This window comes from Myotis yumanensis, unplaced genomic scaffold (genome assembly GCF_028538775.1).
Source record: "Myotis yumanensis isolate MYYU_CA2020_CCGP unplaced genomic scaffold, mMyoYum1.0.hap1 SCAF_1, whole genome shotgun sequence".
NCBI classification, from domain to species: Eukaryota; Metazoa; Chordata; class Mammalia; order Chiroptera; family Vespertilionidae; genus Myotis; species Myotis yumanensis.
The window spans coordinates 205,932,398-205,948,587 of NW_027223752.1; the positions used below are offsets into that span (position 1 = coordinate 205,932,398).

Here is a 16,190-nt window from a genome sequence, read left to right on the forward strand (position 1 = left end):
CTGAATTCCTTCCTAGCCAGAACCCACGAACTGAGATTGCTGAACCCGGTCCGGTCTGACTCCACCAGTTAGACACCTGGTGCTGTTCCCACCGCCTACAATGTGACCTTTGTTCTGAACTTTTTTATTTATGGCTGCATTTTTCAAGCCTAGTTTTAGCAATATCCCTTGAATAATATTTTTACAGTGTTTATGAAAATGTTTTAAATTATAGTAATACTAAACATTAGAATAGCAATGCAATAGATGCTGAAATCACTCATGGAACTTCAGATTCTTTTTAAATACTGATTATGCTCCTGACACCGAGAATGAAGAAATTACAGTTTGCCAGCGAAAGAAGCACTGCCACTGAAGATAACAATTTACAAGTCACGTCCTTATTCAGCAAGACTTCATATTTCTAGGTCACACTACCCTGGGGGACCCAGCATTGGAAGATGGTTTTAAGCTGAAGACATTTGAAATTGAACAGATGCAGAAGGAAGCCTCCTCAGAGCTTCCCTTATCTGATTAGAAGCAGCAACTTCTGGGAACCGAGGCTGCCATAAATCCCCTCTTCTGGGTGGCTTTCACTCCCAGCAAGGACTCACAGAGTAAACCAGCATAATCCCCTCTGCAGGGGAGTTTTATGGTCCCCAAGAAGCCAGCAAGACCACCGCACCTGCATAAACAAACATCATCACAAACTCTTATCTCCCATTTGTTCTTGTGAAATCCCATTCGTCTTTCCTAAAGAATTTGTTCTTCCTATAATCTTTTTCTTCCCTCTCATGTCCCTATAAAGTTAGGTCTGTTAGCCTCTATATTAACCATTTTAAAAGGCAGCTACTTGTTTTGTTGGCTTCCATAGGCATACGAATAAACCTTTTTCCCAGTCAATTCGGCCTTTGCCAGTTTAACTCGAAGTACCCAGACACTTGAAATTCACAAAAATTGAATTTGCTTATAATGCATTTTCACAGCTGAAGGCAGCCCTCTGCGCCTGTCCCTTTGGATTTCATGTACCATAGAAGCACTAGTGTTAGGTGTTTTTTTCTCTCCCATTAAAGCTACAACTCATTTATCTTATCATCAATTATTTATTCTTTTGGAATGAATGTAAGCTTGTGGGGGGAGGGTTCTTTTTTAAAAAATATTTTTATTGATTTCAGAGAGAAAGGGAGAGGAAGAGAAAGATAGAAATAGCGATGAGAGAGAATCATTGCTCGGCTGCCTCCTGCATGTGCCTTGACCGGGAATCAAACCCTGACCTCCTGGTTTATCTGTCAACCTCCTGCTTCATGACGCTCAACCACTGAGCCACGTCAGCTGGGCGGGGGTTTTATTATTTCAACATGAAAACTTCCAAGGAGCTGGACAACAACAACTAGTTTAAGGAGTTTTTATCCTAGCTGTGCAAGAATCGTTCTGATGCTTGGGCCGTGACTTTCGTTTCCCGGAGAAGTCACTTGGCGTGGTCTACCACGCCCCCTGCAGGATTTAGGACCTCGCTGCAGGCTACAGAGTCCTGGCTGCTGGCTATTTCTCTGACCTCAAACTTCTCTGACCTCTGTCTACCTCTTTCGCTTGCTCACTTTGCTCCAGAGTGAAGGGCAAGGAGAACTCGGAGACCTCATTAATATCAAAGGAATATATATAAACGAGGGCCAGAGAGGTTAGTTAATTTATCCAAAGACACAGAGCTAGTAAGTGGTGGGTCCAGGGTTCAAATCCTGCCATCCATTCTGATTCCAGAAAGTGCAAATATCTACAGTGCCTCTATATATATATATATATATATTTTAAAAGAGAGAATAAGAGGGAGGGAGGGAGGGAGAGAGAGAGAGAGAGAGAGAGAGAGAGAGAGAGAATAGGGGACCAAACCTGAAACTTGGTCATGTGCCCTGGCTGGGAATCAAACTAGAGACTTTCAGTGCTCAACCAACTGAGCCACACTGTCCAGGGCTCCCTATACATTTGAAATCATACAATACAGTCACTTATTCTTTCTCCACCAATGGTCAACCATGTGGTAACAATCCCAGAGAAGCTGAACCTTGGAATGGCTCCCTGCCCTACGCTGTGCTGAAGGTCACTGAAGCCAGGACTGCGGTGCTTTCAAACTCTCTAAGCCCCAGGGCCCTCCTGCCCCCTTAGATCATTGCACAGAAAGCGGTATGTTACATGGTGGCTGCTATTGCTTTACTTTGGTGTCCACCTGCCTGGTCCCAGCCACACTTGCCCTTTTTCCAGAGCAGCTGCCTGCTCACAACCCCTGTGTCCCTAGTTTCCCAGGGGAACTTCACATACAGATCAGCTGCTGCTTCCTGCTCCCCCGACCCCCACAGCCACCTTTCTCCATCCCCAGCCTTATGCCTGCCTGCTCTATTTTGCAATTCAACCCAAGATGCCCAACATCCTGGGAGATCTAGCAGACCACACCCTGGCAGCAAAGGGCGGGCAGGCAGGCAGAGGCATGATGTTAGGGGTGGGGAAGTTTCCATCTAGCAGCCCTTCCAGTTGGAAACGAAAAATCAACACGAAGTATGAAAGAACGTGTGTCTTCAGGCTCCCTCTCTTACTGCTTGTGCTATGCCGCTGCTGCCACGCATGGCCATGGGCCAGGACCTCTTCAGGCAAAACCCTGGGAAGCAAAACCCTCTGACAACATACGCCTGTGCTCACATGGGCTCTTATTGGCCAACCGTGGGGCACTTAAGTTTCTGTCTGCTGTGGGTTGGTTCACACAAGTTGATGAAAGGGCTTAAAACACCTAATGGAGGGAGAAGTATTGACCTGCTCGTTTAGCAAACCAAACCAGGGACATGCTCACTCACCTACAGAAATCAGCCAGCTGACGTCAGAACCCTGACCCTTGCTCCCCTCCCTGCCCCTCAGTCTGTTGTTCCACCAGCTGAGCACTGTCTGTTAACTCTGGCTAGATAACAAACCAACCCCAACCTAGTAGCTTGCACAATACCATCTCCCTCTGCAGCCACGTGACAGAGAGCAAGACCAGCAAACCCACCATTGGTATCCACCTGCCTGGCCCTGGCCACACTTGCCAGAGGAATGGGAGGGACTCGGAACTCACCACATATGGCAGGGGAGGGGTTTCAAACAAATTCTAATGGACTTTTCAAAGGTCAGCAAGTGTGGCTGGGGCCAGGCAGGTGGGCCCACCTAACCCACAGAACTGTCATTCGGCAGAGGGGGAGCTGGAGCTGGGCTCAGAGGCGAGGTCTGGAGGCCTGGGCCCCTGTCCCCAGGGTCCCTCAAAGAGGGTGGGCTTCTTCCCCTGCCGTCCCACAGCAGGTTCCAAGCAGGCAAGAGCAGAAGCGCAAGGCTTCCTGAGGCCGGGGCTTGGCGGTCAGACAATGTCTCTTCTGCCTCCTTCCCTTGGTCTAAGTACGTCGCAGGCCAGCCCAGACTCAAGGAGTGGGACGCAGACTCCAGCTCCTGACAGGAGGATTGTGCTTTCACTGGGACTGGAACTGGAGTCACCAGAGGAAGCAAACTCCGTTATCCAGACAGGGGCTGGTAGCTTCTCGATATCACTAACAGGGAGCAAAAGACAAACCCGCTCACTGTTCACTGGATAGGGTGCTGAGTGCAGGGCAAGAACCCAATGAGGCAGATGTTAGAGACAAACGTTTATTTCCGGGCTCCTGCTTCACGCGGTGAGGAAGAATTTCCCAGGGAAGAACTTCCTGCCTTCCTCCCTCACCCACCCCTATGTCCTCCTTCCCATGGGAGCAGTGTTAAGCCATTAAAAGATTATGTTACCATTTTCCTTCCGTCAACCAAATCCAGGTTAACAAACAAACCTTCAACACCTTCTCTGTTACCATTTAATCTTCATATATTGTGTCAAGCACTTGCAACCCAGAAATCAATAGGGACATGCTGACCCTTGAAAAGTCCATTATGTGGTGAGTTCTGAATCCCCCCATTCCCCTGGATTTGGGGTGGGAGCACCCCTCTATCTTATTTTACCTATTCCTAGTGGGTTGTAATGCCACGATCCTCCTTCCACCAAATTATAAATTATCTCATCATCTTGTATGTGCTACTTCTCTCCACGCTGTCCACAAACATGGATTACAGACATGTTGCCTTGATTTCCTCCCTTAAACAGCCCTTACACCAAACATCGGGAGTGAAGCAGCCCTGACCGAATGTGTGTGTGTGTGGGGCGGGGGGGGGGGGGTGCATTGTTCAGGCCCCTGCAGCCTGTGCTGAGACCTGCAGCTGTCCCTCCTCACTCCACCCCCACTTTGCACTCTATTATGTACAACACCCACCTGTCTAACAGAAGAGAGAATACAGTGCGGCCTTGACTTACGAGTTTAATTTGTTCCGAGACCGAGCTCGTTAAGGAGCTCGTAACTCAAATTACTCTATCAACTCAATGCAAAAAATCAGCGGAGAGACAGCTGGTATCTCAAAAAACTCGTTAGTCGGGACACTCGTAAGTCAAGGCCCCACTGTATTATACTGAACTGAACATTCCCACCCCTTAGTTTCAACACTAACAATGAGTCCTTTCAGCTGTACCCTCATCCACTCCTCCTGTCGAGATTACTTATTGCAAAGCAAACTCCAGATTTCACTTCATCCACAAATGTTCATCGTGGGTTTCTAAAAGAAGGTCTTTTAGCCCTAGCTGGTTTGGCTCAGGGGATAGAGTGTCGGCCTGCAGACTGAAGGGTCCCAGGTTTGATTCTGGTCAAGGGCACATGACCGGGTTGTGGGCTCGATCTCCAGTAGAGGGCAGCAGCCAATCAATGATTCTCTGTCATCATTGATGTTTCTATCTCTCTCCCTCTCCCTTCCTCTCTGAAATCTATAAAAATATATTAAATAAATAAATAAAATAAAAAAGAATGTCTTTTAAAGGCCTAATCACCATACCAGTACCCTCTTAAATATAATTAACAGTAATTCCTCAATATCAGTAAATATCAAGCCAGTTTTCACACTCTCATGGTCCTTCCTCTCTCACATCCCACCCTCCGCCCCCTACCCTTCCCTTTCTCACATCTCACCCTCCCAACCCCCCACTTCCACCCTTTGGGCTTCTTCTTGTGACAACGATAGAGGCCCATATAACAACTGCCCCATTGGGCACAGTAGGCACAGTGCCTACACCCCAGAATATTTGTAGGAGCTCACAAAAAGATGTTTCAGTTTTTAAATGAGAAGAAAAAAATGGACATTTAGTTAAAAATGCTTTTATATATAATGTGAATATGTCCATCTTTATACGAATGCAATCACAAAATATAATTTTTACTATTATTTTAAAAAAGAAAAGACCCAGAAAGGCGAAAGTGCCCAGGGCCCGTGAGCATCCTGAGGCAGCCCTGTACCTGACTTCTCCTTTTAGGTCCTCCAAAGGCGTCCTCTAATCTAAGTTCCAGAACTGCACACACAAGTCTCCACTCTCCTCTCCCAGGGTTCTCTACATCCGCGAAGGGCTCACTGGTGTGTAAGTAAAGGTCACCCAAGTGAGCACACACCAGGCTGTGTACTCAGAGCTTGCTTATGAAACAAGATTGGGAGTTCGCTGCCATCACTTGCATTTGACGGGGCTCAAAGGCAGACCGAGGAGCAGGAAAGCTCCACAGTGCGGCCAGGGTGGCGGGATCTGGGATGCTCTGATGAGAGGCTGTTGATGGGGAAGTTGGAAGTAGGCTAAACAGAAGCAGGGAATCTTATGTGACTGGCTAAAGGAGTCTATTTGGCTTTTTGTTGGCACTGGGGGCAAAAAATAGTCACCAAGAAGGACCATTGACCAAATCCCGGGCATTCTGGGCTGACTGCTACAGAAGATGTGAGTCAGAGTTCTACTGTCACGTGTGGCCTGGCCACTGTCCATTTATATACTCAAGCACTCAAAACCAATCTTGTTTCATAAGCTAGAAGTCAGGAATTACCTCTCCATCTTCCATCCAATCCATCACCAAACCCTGTAAACGTTTCCCTCCCACATATTTCTCAAGTCTGTCACTTTCCATCAGCACCAGGGTGCCACCTAACTGCCTTCACCTTTCATCTGATCTGCTAAATAGCCTCCTAACTGGTCTGCCTCCTCCACTGCCTCCTTCCCAATTATTTGTCAAAGTAGTTTTTCAAAAGGCAACCCTGATCACATCATCCCTGTAATTACATCGAGGACTCACAGTGGTTTTAAGATACAGACTTTAAAGTGGCCTCCAGGGCCTCTCCTGGTCTGGCTCCCATCCTTCTGCCGCCTCCTGCATCACACAAGCCCTTTTGTCTTTCAGTTTGAGTCACAGGGTCCATCTTCCAGTCTCCGGCACATCTGCTCACCTGTCACGGGGGAGGTACTGGAAGGCTGTGGGCAGCTCCAGCGACACAGGTAGCAGGAGCAATATGAAGTCTCATCAGGGCACCACTTCTGGGTAACATCAGCTCCCACTACGCCCTGCCCCTGGTGCCATGCTGCTTAAGACTCTAAGCCCTGGGGGACAGTTCTTGGCTGTCTTGGGTCATATGCCCATCCCTTAGCCAGAACACCTTAAACAAAAGTCTCAATAAAGCATTAAACAATGAAGAGAAAGTAACTTCCCAAAATGAAAATGGGAGTTCTTAGCAGAAAGAAGAGGAATGAGTGGGGGTGGGCCCCCCAAATCGGCAAATTGCCCACTAAACGCATGCTCCCACTACCTGGACTGACTCCCTGCCCCCTCTTTGGTTAGTTAACCCTACTCCATTCTCAGATTCCAACCCAATTGTCTCTTCACTTAAGATGCTTTCTCTCATCTTCCCATGGGAGTCAAAGGTCTCTATTCTGTTCTTTCCTAGTACTATAACCTCTCCTTTATAGCACTTTAAAATTGCCACTGCAGCAATTTTACATTTATTTGTTAGTGTTTGAATTACATACATCACTCCCAATTGTCTAAACAGTCCATGAGAGCTGAGCCCATGTTTGTTTGGCTTACAGTGGTGTCTTCAGTGCCTAGCACAGTACCTGGCAAAGCGAAGATACTCAACAAGCATTTATTTAATGTATGAATCAAGCCATAAAGAGATTTGTTTTCCCAGTGAGATAAAGTATGCCATTCCCTCCTTAGAAGGCAAATGTAGCTAAATTTTTAACAATTTTTTCTATTCATAGTTTAGTAGATAATGTTCTTAAATATAATTTAATCTATACAACAATGTATAGATTTAATCTATAATAATGCAGTAGGAGCCCACTTTATACATAAAGAAAGGGAGGCACAAGGAGTTAGGGAATTTGTTCAAATCACATCTCTGGTAAATGATTCATGGGGAATACAAACCCAGGTCTGTCTGATTCCAAAAGTCAAGTTTGAAACGATATAGCATTGCCTCTCCATAACACTAGTTATCTTCTAACACAAACGCCTTAGAGACAGAGCTCATTCATCTGTAAAATTTGTTTTTAAATAAGAGGTTTCCATGTTTAACATGTAAGAGGTTCTGCCAGCTCCAGGACCCATTTCCATGTAAATCCAGATATGTCATAAAAGTTAGTTTAATTTGTAAAATACTGATCCCTGGAGAGAATAAAATAAACTAAATAAAAAACTCTGGGCAAATGCAATTTGACAGAGAACTATAACTCTTTTCCTGTCATCCTACCTAATAAAGAGGTGATATGCAAATTGACCATCACTCCAACACACAAGATGGCCACCACAAGATGGCCTGCAGGGGTGGGCAATTGGGGACAACCAGACCTGCAGGGGAAGGCAGTTGGGGGTGACCAGGCCTGCAGGGGAGGGCAGTTAGGGGTGACCAGGCCAGCAGGGGAGGGCAGTTGGGGGTGACCAGGCCAGCAGGGGAGTGGTTAGGGGTGATCATACTGGCAGGCAAAAGCAGTTAGGGGCAATCAGGCAGGCAGGCGAGCCATTGGGAGCCAGCAGTCCTGGATTGTGAGACGGATGTCCCAGATTGGAGAGGGTGCAGGCTGGGCTGAGAGATACACACATCCCCTGTGCATGAATTTCATGTACCGGGCCTCTAGTTTATGATAAATGATAAATGACACTAAGCATGAGCAAAGGAATGGTAATTGGTGGAGGTGTGATCATTTAGCAAGGGAGGGGAAGGGCCAGCCCTCGGGCCATGAAAGGCCAAGAAATCATTTGGTGTGACCCTGCCAAGACATTAGGGGTGAGTTAATGAAATGTTTGAATATAGCAGGCTAATTTTTAAGTTGATAAGTTTGTATAGCCCACAAATGATATTATAAATATCCAAAGGACCCTCAGCAGAAAAAAAGGTTTCCCATCCCTGATTTAAGGTAACCTGTTCCCTAAATTTCACCTACAGATTATACAAAGCATTGAGACATCTTCAAACGAGTTCCACTATTTCAGTGTTATTTCTTGGAAATGAGGGGAGGTTGGACAAGTAACACAAAGACTGTCTTCAATTCTTAGGACTCATGAGAGAAGGGACCCAGGCGAGATCAGCTACTGGGGAATGTGGATTTCACTGGGACGAGGAAGCAAAACCGGCCAATAGAAGGCAGAGTGTTTCTTCAGTTCAGCCACCACAACCAGACAGCCAAGATGCTTGTGAGAAGGTAGTAAGGATAAGGCAGGCTATCTCTTTTATTGCTAGAGTCCCCAAACCTGTGTGACACGTGATTCCAGCCCCCAGCAGCAATTGCTGTTGAAGGTCCACGCGGTGTTCCCTGGAGATCTCATATGTTTTTGAGGTTGTGGGGTGAATACAGACGGACAGTACTAGAGTAGGGAATTAAGTCATCTAATGTCTTCTAGATACACAACTAGAGAGTAAGAGATATAGGTTTCCATGTTTAACGTGTAAGAGGTTCTGCTAACTCCAGGACCCTCGGAGAACATTGTGCTTTCAGAGCAGCTGGCTTGACTTTGAAGACCTCTGGATCGTAGTACACAATGTGCATAGGAGTCCTGGAATGGGGGGAAAAGAACCCAACCTGAGGCAAGATGAACAGAAAGTGGAGCTAACATTTCTCAAGCATCCCCTCTGTGCTAGGCATGGTGATACGATCCTGTTTTAATTTTCATAAGCCTCCCATGAAACAGGCATCATGACCCCCACTACACAGATAAGGAAATGAAGGCTTGGGAAAGTTGTGAGAATGACCTGTGGTCAAATCCAGATTAGTGTACTGGTCAGATTCCAAAGCCTTTGCTCTTTCCACAAAAAGTAAATTCTGGAAATTTCTTAATAATTCGGCAATGTTAAAACAAGCCAGACAGTCCTCTGGTGGACTTAAATCAAAATTTTTGAAGTTTCCACCCTTTGCACCTTCCCACTGAGTATTAACTTTAGAGAAAGGACCTAGAGCACTTGGTCTAACTCTTCCCTTCCCTTTGTCAAGGGGCAGGGAATAAGCTTCATTTCATTTGGTGCTGAACTTTATTTTTTAAGGCAAAACACCTTATAAAAATTTTTAAATATTATGTTATATAAGAACTAACATATTTCCTGTTCCCTGGGCTCAGGAGTTCTACAACTTTCTTCAGTGCCTCCAGATTTTCCTGATGATGCTTAAAAAGGAGATCAAGTATTATCATGTGAATGCAACAAAATGAATTGAGGTTCAGGCGAGTTAGAGGTCTTCTAAAAAATAAACAGGCTCTCTGCCACTTGCTGCTGCGTCGGTCACAAGCCCAGCTCCTTCTGTGCCCAGGACAGCAGGAAGCCTGAGTGGAAGGTGACCTCTAACCAGACACACCCGCTGCAGATCACCCTCAAGAAGACAGCGGACCTCGAGGGACCTCTTGTAATCCTCCTAATGCTGCTGACTTTCGGCCCTTGCATCATTAACAGACTAGTCCAATTTGTCAAGACAGGCCTCTAGCAACAGTGAAATAGAAATGCAGTCCGTCTCATGATTGAGCCGGAAGTTCCAAGACAAAGGGGGGAATGAAAGGGCGAGGGCTACGACCTCCATCTTGCCCCAAATCCTCCATTTTGGGGCAGCAGCCATGTGCTCAGCAAGAAGCTTCTCCCCGGAAGCCCAAGCCTCTGCTAGCCACACCTCGGATTTCTTTAAACTAACTAATGATAATCAAGGGAAGTGCGCGCCATAGATATGACCACATCCTGTGTAACGAGACACCTACTTGTGCCTGGCCAATCGGCAGGGCCCACAGTCCTCTCTCCTCCCCTTACTATAAAACCCCTCTCCCCACAGGGCTGGCTCTCTCTGCCACTTGCCGCTGCGTCAGTAAGGAGGGTAGGGGAGCCAAGCCTGGGTTTGAATAAAGACTCTTATGCTTTTGCATCGGAAAAAAAATAAAAATAAAATAAACAGAGCTCAGCCAGCATAGCTCAGTGGTTGAGTGTTGACCTATGAACCAGGAGATCATGGTTTGAACCAGCCGATCAATGATTCTCTCTCATCATTGGTGTTTCTCTCTCTCTCTCAGCCTCTTCCTCTCTGAAATTAAAAAAACAACAACTCACATTTCTGCCATTCTCTCTTCCTTTAAGTTGACATACCTTGCACTTGGATTAGCTAGCTCTTCAATTCTGGGAGATATTTTGGAATGTGTAGCAGCATAAGAGACTGGCCAGTAGGGATCACGGTGAGGTATATAATCTTGATGAAGAGTTTTGGCCTTAGCTAGAAATACTGTTCGAGGGCTAGGTGTAGTTAGCAAGGCAGCTTGGGTTATCTACAGTGGAAACAAAAAGACACAAGAATATATCCCCAAATTTACCACACATCCCTCTCTTTACAACTATATCCCTGATTCAGTCACCACCATTTCTTTCCTGGATTCCTACAACAGACTCCTAACCAGTTTCCCTGCTTTCATTCTTACCCCTGGACAATCCAGCATTCACATAGCAGTTACTGAGGAAAGAATGAACGCTTTAATGAGGGCATTCCAGGAGCCAGACAGTGTTCTAAGTCATTAACCTATGTCATTGCTACTTAATCATCATAACAACTCTATGAGGTAAGTACTTTCTGAAGCTCAAGTCAGATCATGCCACTCCCAGGGTTTAAAACCTCTGGTGCAGTGGTTCTCAACCTTCCTAATGCCTCGACCCTTTAATACAGTTCCTCATGTTGAGGTGAACCCCAAATTCATTGTTACAAATTGAACATAATTAAAGCATAGTGATTAATCACAAAAACAATATGTAATTATATATGTGTTTTCCGATGGTCTTAGGCGACCCCTGTGAAAGGGTCATTTGACCCCCAAAGAAGTCGTGACCCACAGGTTGAGAACCGCTGCTCTAGTGGATTCCCATTCTGCTAAAAATAATACTTGGGCTCCTTCCTGTGGCCCAGAAGGCCCTACCCGATGGACTGCAACCCCACTCCCTACCTTGATTATTATGAGGCCCCTCCCATGATCACACAACTCCCCTCTGGCCTAGCCCTTTCCACATCAGGGCCTTTGCACTTGCTAGTTCTGCTTGAATTCCCCTTTCCTCAATCTTGTTATGGCTGCTCTTCGTCACTCAAGTCTCTGACTCAACCATGTATGGTTAGGACTTCTTCCCTAGCCATACAAACAAATCAGTCTTACTAATTACCCTCTTCCACAGTACTAATTTTCCTACAGCACTTACCAACACCTGGCTTAGTTCACTTATCTCGTTGATATGTTTATTGTGTGCTTCGTCCCCTTAGAATATAAGCTGCTTGAGAGAAGTACAGCAGGTCCTCAGATAATGTTTCATTATAGCATTGATGACATGCCTAGGAAGTTAACTCTTGTTTATGCCAATTAGCCTAAGGTAAAATTGGTTTGGTTATATGCCATGTTGCTTGAGGTCACAGAAACTATCAAAATGGTAAGTGAGAACTTACTATACTTGTTTGTCGAAAGCTGGAATAGACTCTGGTGCCTAATTGGTGCTGAATCAATTCCCTCTGGTCTTACTTTGAAACTCCCATTTGCCAAGTTGCCTTTTTATTATGTTGCTTTATTGGTAAAATAGGAAGGATGTCATATAATCTCTTTCTTAAGTGTTCATTGAAAAGAATTGGGATGGACAACAAACACCGCGCAGTACCCCTGAAAGTGTTCTGTGTTGCAATGGGACAGATTTGTTTTGGGTTCTCCGTGTATGATTGTCTGCAGTGGTATCACTTGTTAAAAAGATTTTCTTAACACTCCTTCAAACAGTTCTAGCAATTAAAGAAAGATGCCTATAAGTCTCACTTTACATCCCACAAAACTGAGAATAAAGTGATTTGCCTGAGGGTCGGAAGGTCACTTTAGCAAACTTAAGACATTCTCCCAAGGGTTTTTAATACCCAGATTCGTTTTTATTTCCCAAATAGAATTCCATATCAAATCCTCAGATTCTGAGGAAGAGGGTGAAATTGGCCCCACATCCTTGGATAGCATCATCATTAGATATTTATTGAAAACTCGACTTGGATTGGGTACCAAGTTGCCACTGCAGTGAATGGAGAAGGGTGTCCAGGAGGAAGAGCAAGGGAAGCTCCTGAACGTGCCGGGCGGGCTCTGTGCTGAGCACGGGCCTTCTCTATTTTTGCAGGTCATTAACAGTCATGCAAATGGGAACTGTTATCTTTACAGTTCCCTGGTTCCCCTTGCTGCACCCAACTTCAAGGTCATCCCAGCTTTGGGACCCAGCTTTAGTACTCTTCCCTTTACTAAAATACTCTCTTTTCGGATCTTCACTTAGCCAACTCCACCTCATCATTCAGGTTTCAGCTCAAATATACCTTCCTCAGAGAGGCTTTCCCTGACTACCATCTGCAAAGTAGCTTGTCCCTATAATCACTCACTTCCTACTTTATTTTTTTCATTGCACTTTTCACTACCCAACCTTATCTTACTTGTTTACCTATTTTTTCTGTGTTTGTTTCTCTCCATCTTGTTTACTGGGAACAGTGTCTGGCACACAGTAGGCATTCAAATACTTGTTCAATGAACAAGTCTCAGGGAGGCTGTCACAACATCATAGAGCTAGAGTGGCAAGGCTGTAATTTGCACCCAGCTCTCTTACTGGCTCCAAAGTTCATGCTCCTCACCCTTTACCCCCCAGGCCTTCTCCATATCTGGCAGGTAGGTCTTCCTGCCACAGACTTCTCTTTCAAGATTCCCTTTAGCAATGACTTTGGCCAATGCCCTGTAGGGGGAAAATAGCACCATAGGAACAACCAGAAAGTGAGCTGAGGGATGGCAAGGCAGTGATGGCTTACGGGACGGATGGGCACATCAGTTTTTTCTCTTGGATAGCACAGACCCTCTATCTTGATCTTTGGACAGGCAAGGTCTATAATTCTTGGAGTTGCAACAGCATGCAGGGCAGGAGCTAAAATCTTGGTTTCAATCTAGAGGAGAAAAATAACACAGTACCTGTAAGCATAAAATAATAAACACCATCTCGATCAAGATGACAGAGTAGCACCCTGACCGGTTTGGCTGTTGATAGAGCATTGGCCTGTGGACCGAAGGGTCCCAGGTTCGATGCCGGTCAAGGGCATGTACCTTGGTTGCAGGTACATCCCCAGTTGGGGACGTGCAGGAGGCAGCTGATCGATGTTTCTAACTCATCGATGTTTCTAACTCTCTATCCCTCTCCCTTCCTCTCTGTAAAAAAACAATAAAATATATTAAAAAAAAAAAAAAAAGATGACAGAGTAGGTCTAATCTCTAGACCAGACTTCCCGGCAAATTCAGCAGAAAGAATAACCACAATCATAGCTGAAGGATCAATGCCCATCTTTCTCAAACTAGTTGTACGGATTCCAACTCAAATTTTCAGGAACTTAAAGATGTGGAGGAAATGGCCGTGGTGCATGTTGTCTAAGAAATACATAGTAGCCTTAACCGGTTTGGCTCAGTGGATAGAGCGTCGGCCTGCGGACTGAAGGGTCCCAGGTTCGATTCCTGTCAAGGGCATGTACCTTGGTTGCGGGTGCATCCCCAGTAGGGGGTGTGCAGGAGACAGCTGATCGATGTTTCTCTCTCATCGATGTTTCTAACTCTCTATCCCTAACACTTCCTCTCTGTAAAAAAATCAATTAAATATTTTTTAAATGTTTAAAAAGAAAAAAAAAGAAATACATGGTAATGCTGGTGAATGGAGTGGTAAACTCAGCCAAGAGGGAAGGCCCAACCCCACCACACACATGAGGCGCTGTAAGGGGCACTGTACGTTTGTCCTTAACTACTTTTGCCCTTTGGAAATTGGGATTCGCACTATCACAGATCCTCATGTTTCAAGTACATGTTAGTAGCTCTCTTCTAAGTCAAACAGAGACGAAAGAGAAACCAAAGCCAGGAGGAAGGAGGCAGAACCGCATATCTCCATGGAGAATGTTGTTCTGGTCTTAATTGTGGAAATATGTTCAAACTCATGGTTTTCTATTTAAATTAGTTGTACTCGAACTCAAAATTTACCACGAGACTTTGAGGTGGAATATAATCATTAACTGGAAATAAAATACAGTTTTATCTTTTCACTGTGGGTGGAAAAATAATACAAAGGTATGCCCTAATCCCTTCTTGTGTTGTTTAAAATGATGATGATACTAACACTGACAGTACTCGACACGTATTAATTAATTTACTCTTCACCTGGGGTATCATTTTTATTTCATTTCATTGAAATACTTGAGAAACCAAGGTACTTTGAAGTTCAGCAGTTTATTTAAGATTATATAGTTAGTAAGTGGCAGAGCTGGGATTCAAACTGAAGGTCCTATCATTACAACACCATGAAATACTAATTATGCATTGTAAATATTTCCTATGAATTAAGGTTTGTCTCCTATCAGGCTCTGGGAAAATCAGAGAAATATATGATAACCACTGCTTTCAGTTAAGGTCTACAGTTGAAAAAAATAAAACAATCATTTATTAATTTAATTCATTAGACAAATATCTCTTAATCAATTATATTATGTAAGATACAACAAGGAATAATTAAACAATCCCTTTCTCTTTTTTCTTATCTTTATTGTTGAAAGTATTACATAGGTCCTCCCTTTACCCCCATTTGAAACAATCCCTTTCTTAAAGTAATTTTCCATAGTTTTTTTTTTTTCAGAGAGAGTGGAAGGGAGAGGGAGAGACAGAGAGAAACATCGATATGAGAGAGACACATCGATTGTTTGCCTCCCGCACACCCTCAACCAGGGCAGGGAGCCTGCAACCAAAGTATGTGCCCTTGACCAGAATTGAACCCGGGACCCTTCAGTGCACAGGCCTATGCTCTATCCATTGAGCCAAACTGGCTAGGGCATCTTAAAGTAATTTTCAACTTAGAAGAAACCATGTCCTATAGGCAAATCATTTGATACCAGTAAAAGAGAATAAATAAAACTTTGAGGGATATCAGAGGAAGAGTGGGAAAAGCCAAGAAGGATTCCCTTGTTAGGATAAAGAAACATTAGATATGACCTTGACGGAAGTAGAGAGAGGAGGAAAGATAGGGAGATAAAGAAAGGATAATGGGAAGGAAAATCTCAGCATAGAGGCAAGGAAGCATGGAGCAGATGGTCTCTGGTTATGCAGGGAGACCAGGCTTGTGAATGCATTTGTAACTAGATTAGATGTGGGGGAGGGAGCATTCTTCATAGCCAGAAGAGAACCATCAAGTCTAGTATTATTATTACTAGAGGCCCAGTGCATGAATTCTTACACGGGTCTGGTCTGGCCGGCCCGCCTCCATCAGGGCCCATGGGGGGAGGGGCCCAGGGAGGTTGGCCAGATGGCCCTGCCCCCTGGTTGAACTCCCAGTTGAGGGGACAATTTGCATATTAGCCTTTTATTATATAGGATTATTATTAGTATTATTAGTATTATTATTGTTGGTTTTAGAGAGGAGGGAAGGGAGAGAGAAATCTCAATTTGTTGTCCCACTTATTTATGCATTCATTGGCTGATTCTTGTGTGTGCCCTGACCGTGTATCAAACCCACAACTTTGGCATATTGAGACGATGCTCTAACCAACTAAGCTATCTGGCCAGGGCCATCAAATATTTATATTAGAAAGTAAGCTTGTCAAGGGCGGGGGGGGAAGGACACATATGTAATACCCTTTGTAATACTTTAAGCATTTAAAAAATTAAAAAAAGAAAGAAAGAAAGTAAGCATGATCAGAGCTGGAGATTAATCTATTAAGCATGTGTGAGAAGGTAACTGCTAAATACAAAAATAAGAGTTTTAAAAGTCAAAATCTACCAAAATCAACGATTTTAAAA

General features: G+C 44.6%; 1 protein-coding gene across 1 annotated transcript in view; it reads right to left on the reverse strand.

Annotated features, from left to right (window-relative positions):
- Nucleotides 1–8,806: 8,806 nt before the first annotated feature.
- Nucleotides 8,807–16,190, reverse strand: part of SPMAP2L (sperm microtubule associated protein 2 like) — a 55,382-nt gene continuing 47,998 nt past the window's right edge. The window contains exons 7-9 of the mRNA XM_070410301.1: nt 13,181–13,312; nt 10,483–10,658; nt 8,807–8,921 (exon numbers count right to left, since the gene is read on the reverse strand). Of these exons, the coding sequence (XP_070266402.1) occupies nt 8,807–8,921; nt 10,483–10,658; nt 13,181–13,312 (423 nt within the window). The remainder of the gene's footprint in view (nt 8,922–10,482; nt 10,659–13,180; nt 13,313–16,190) is intronic.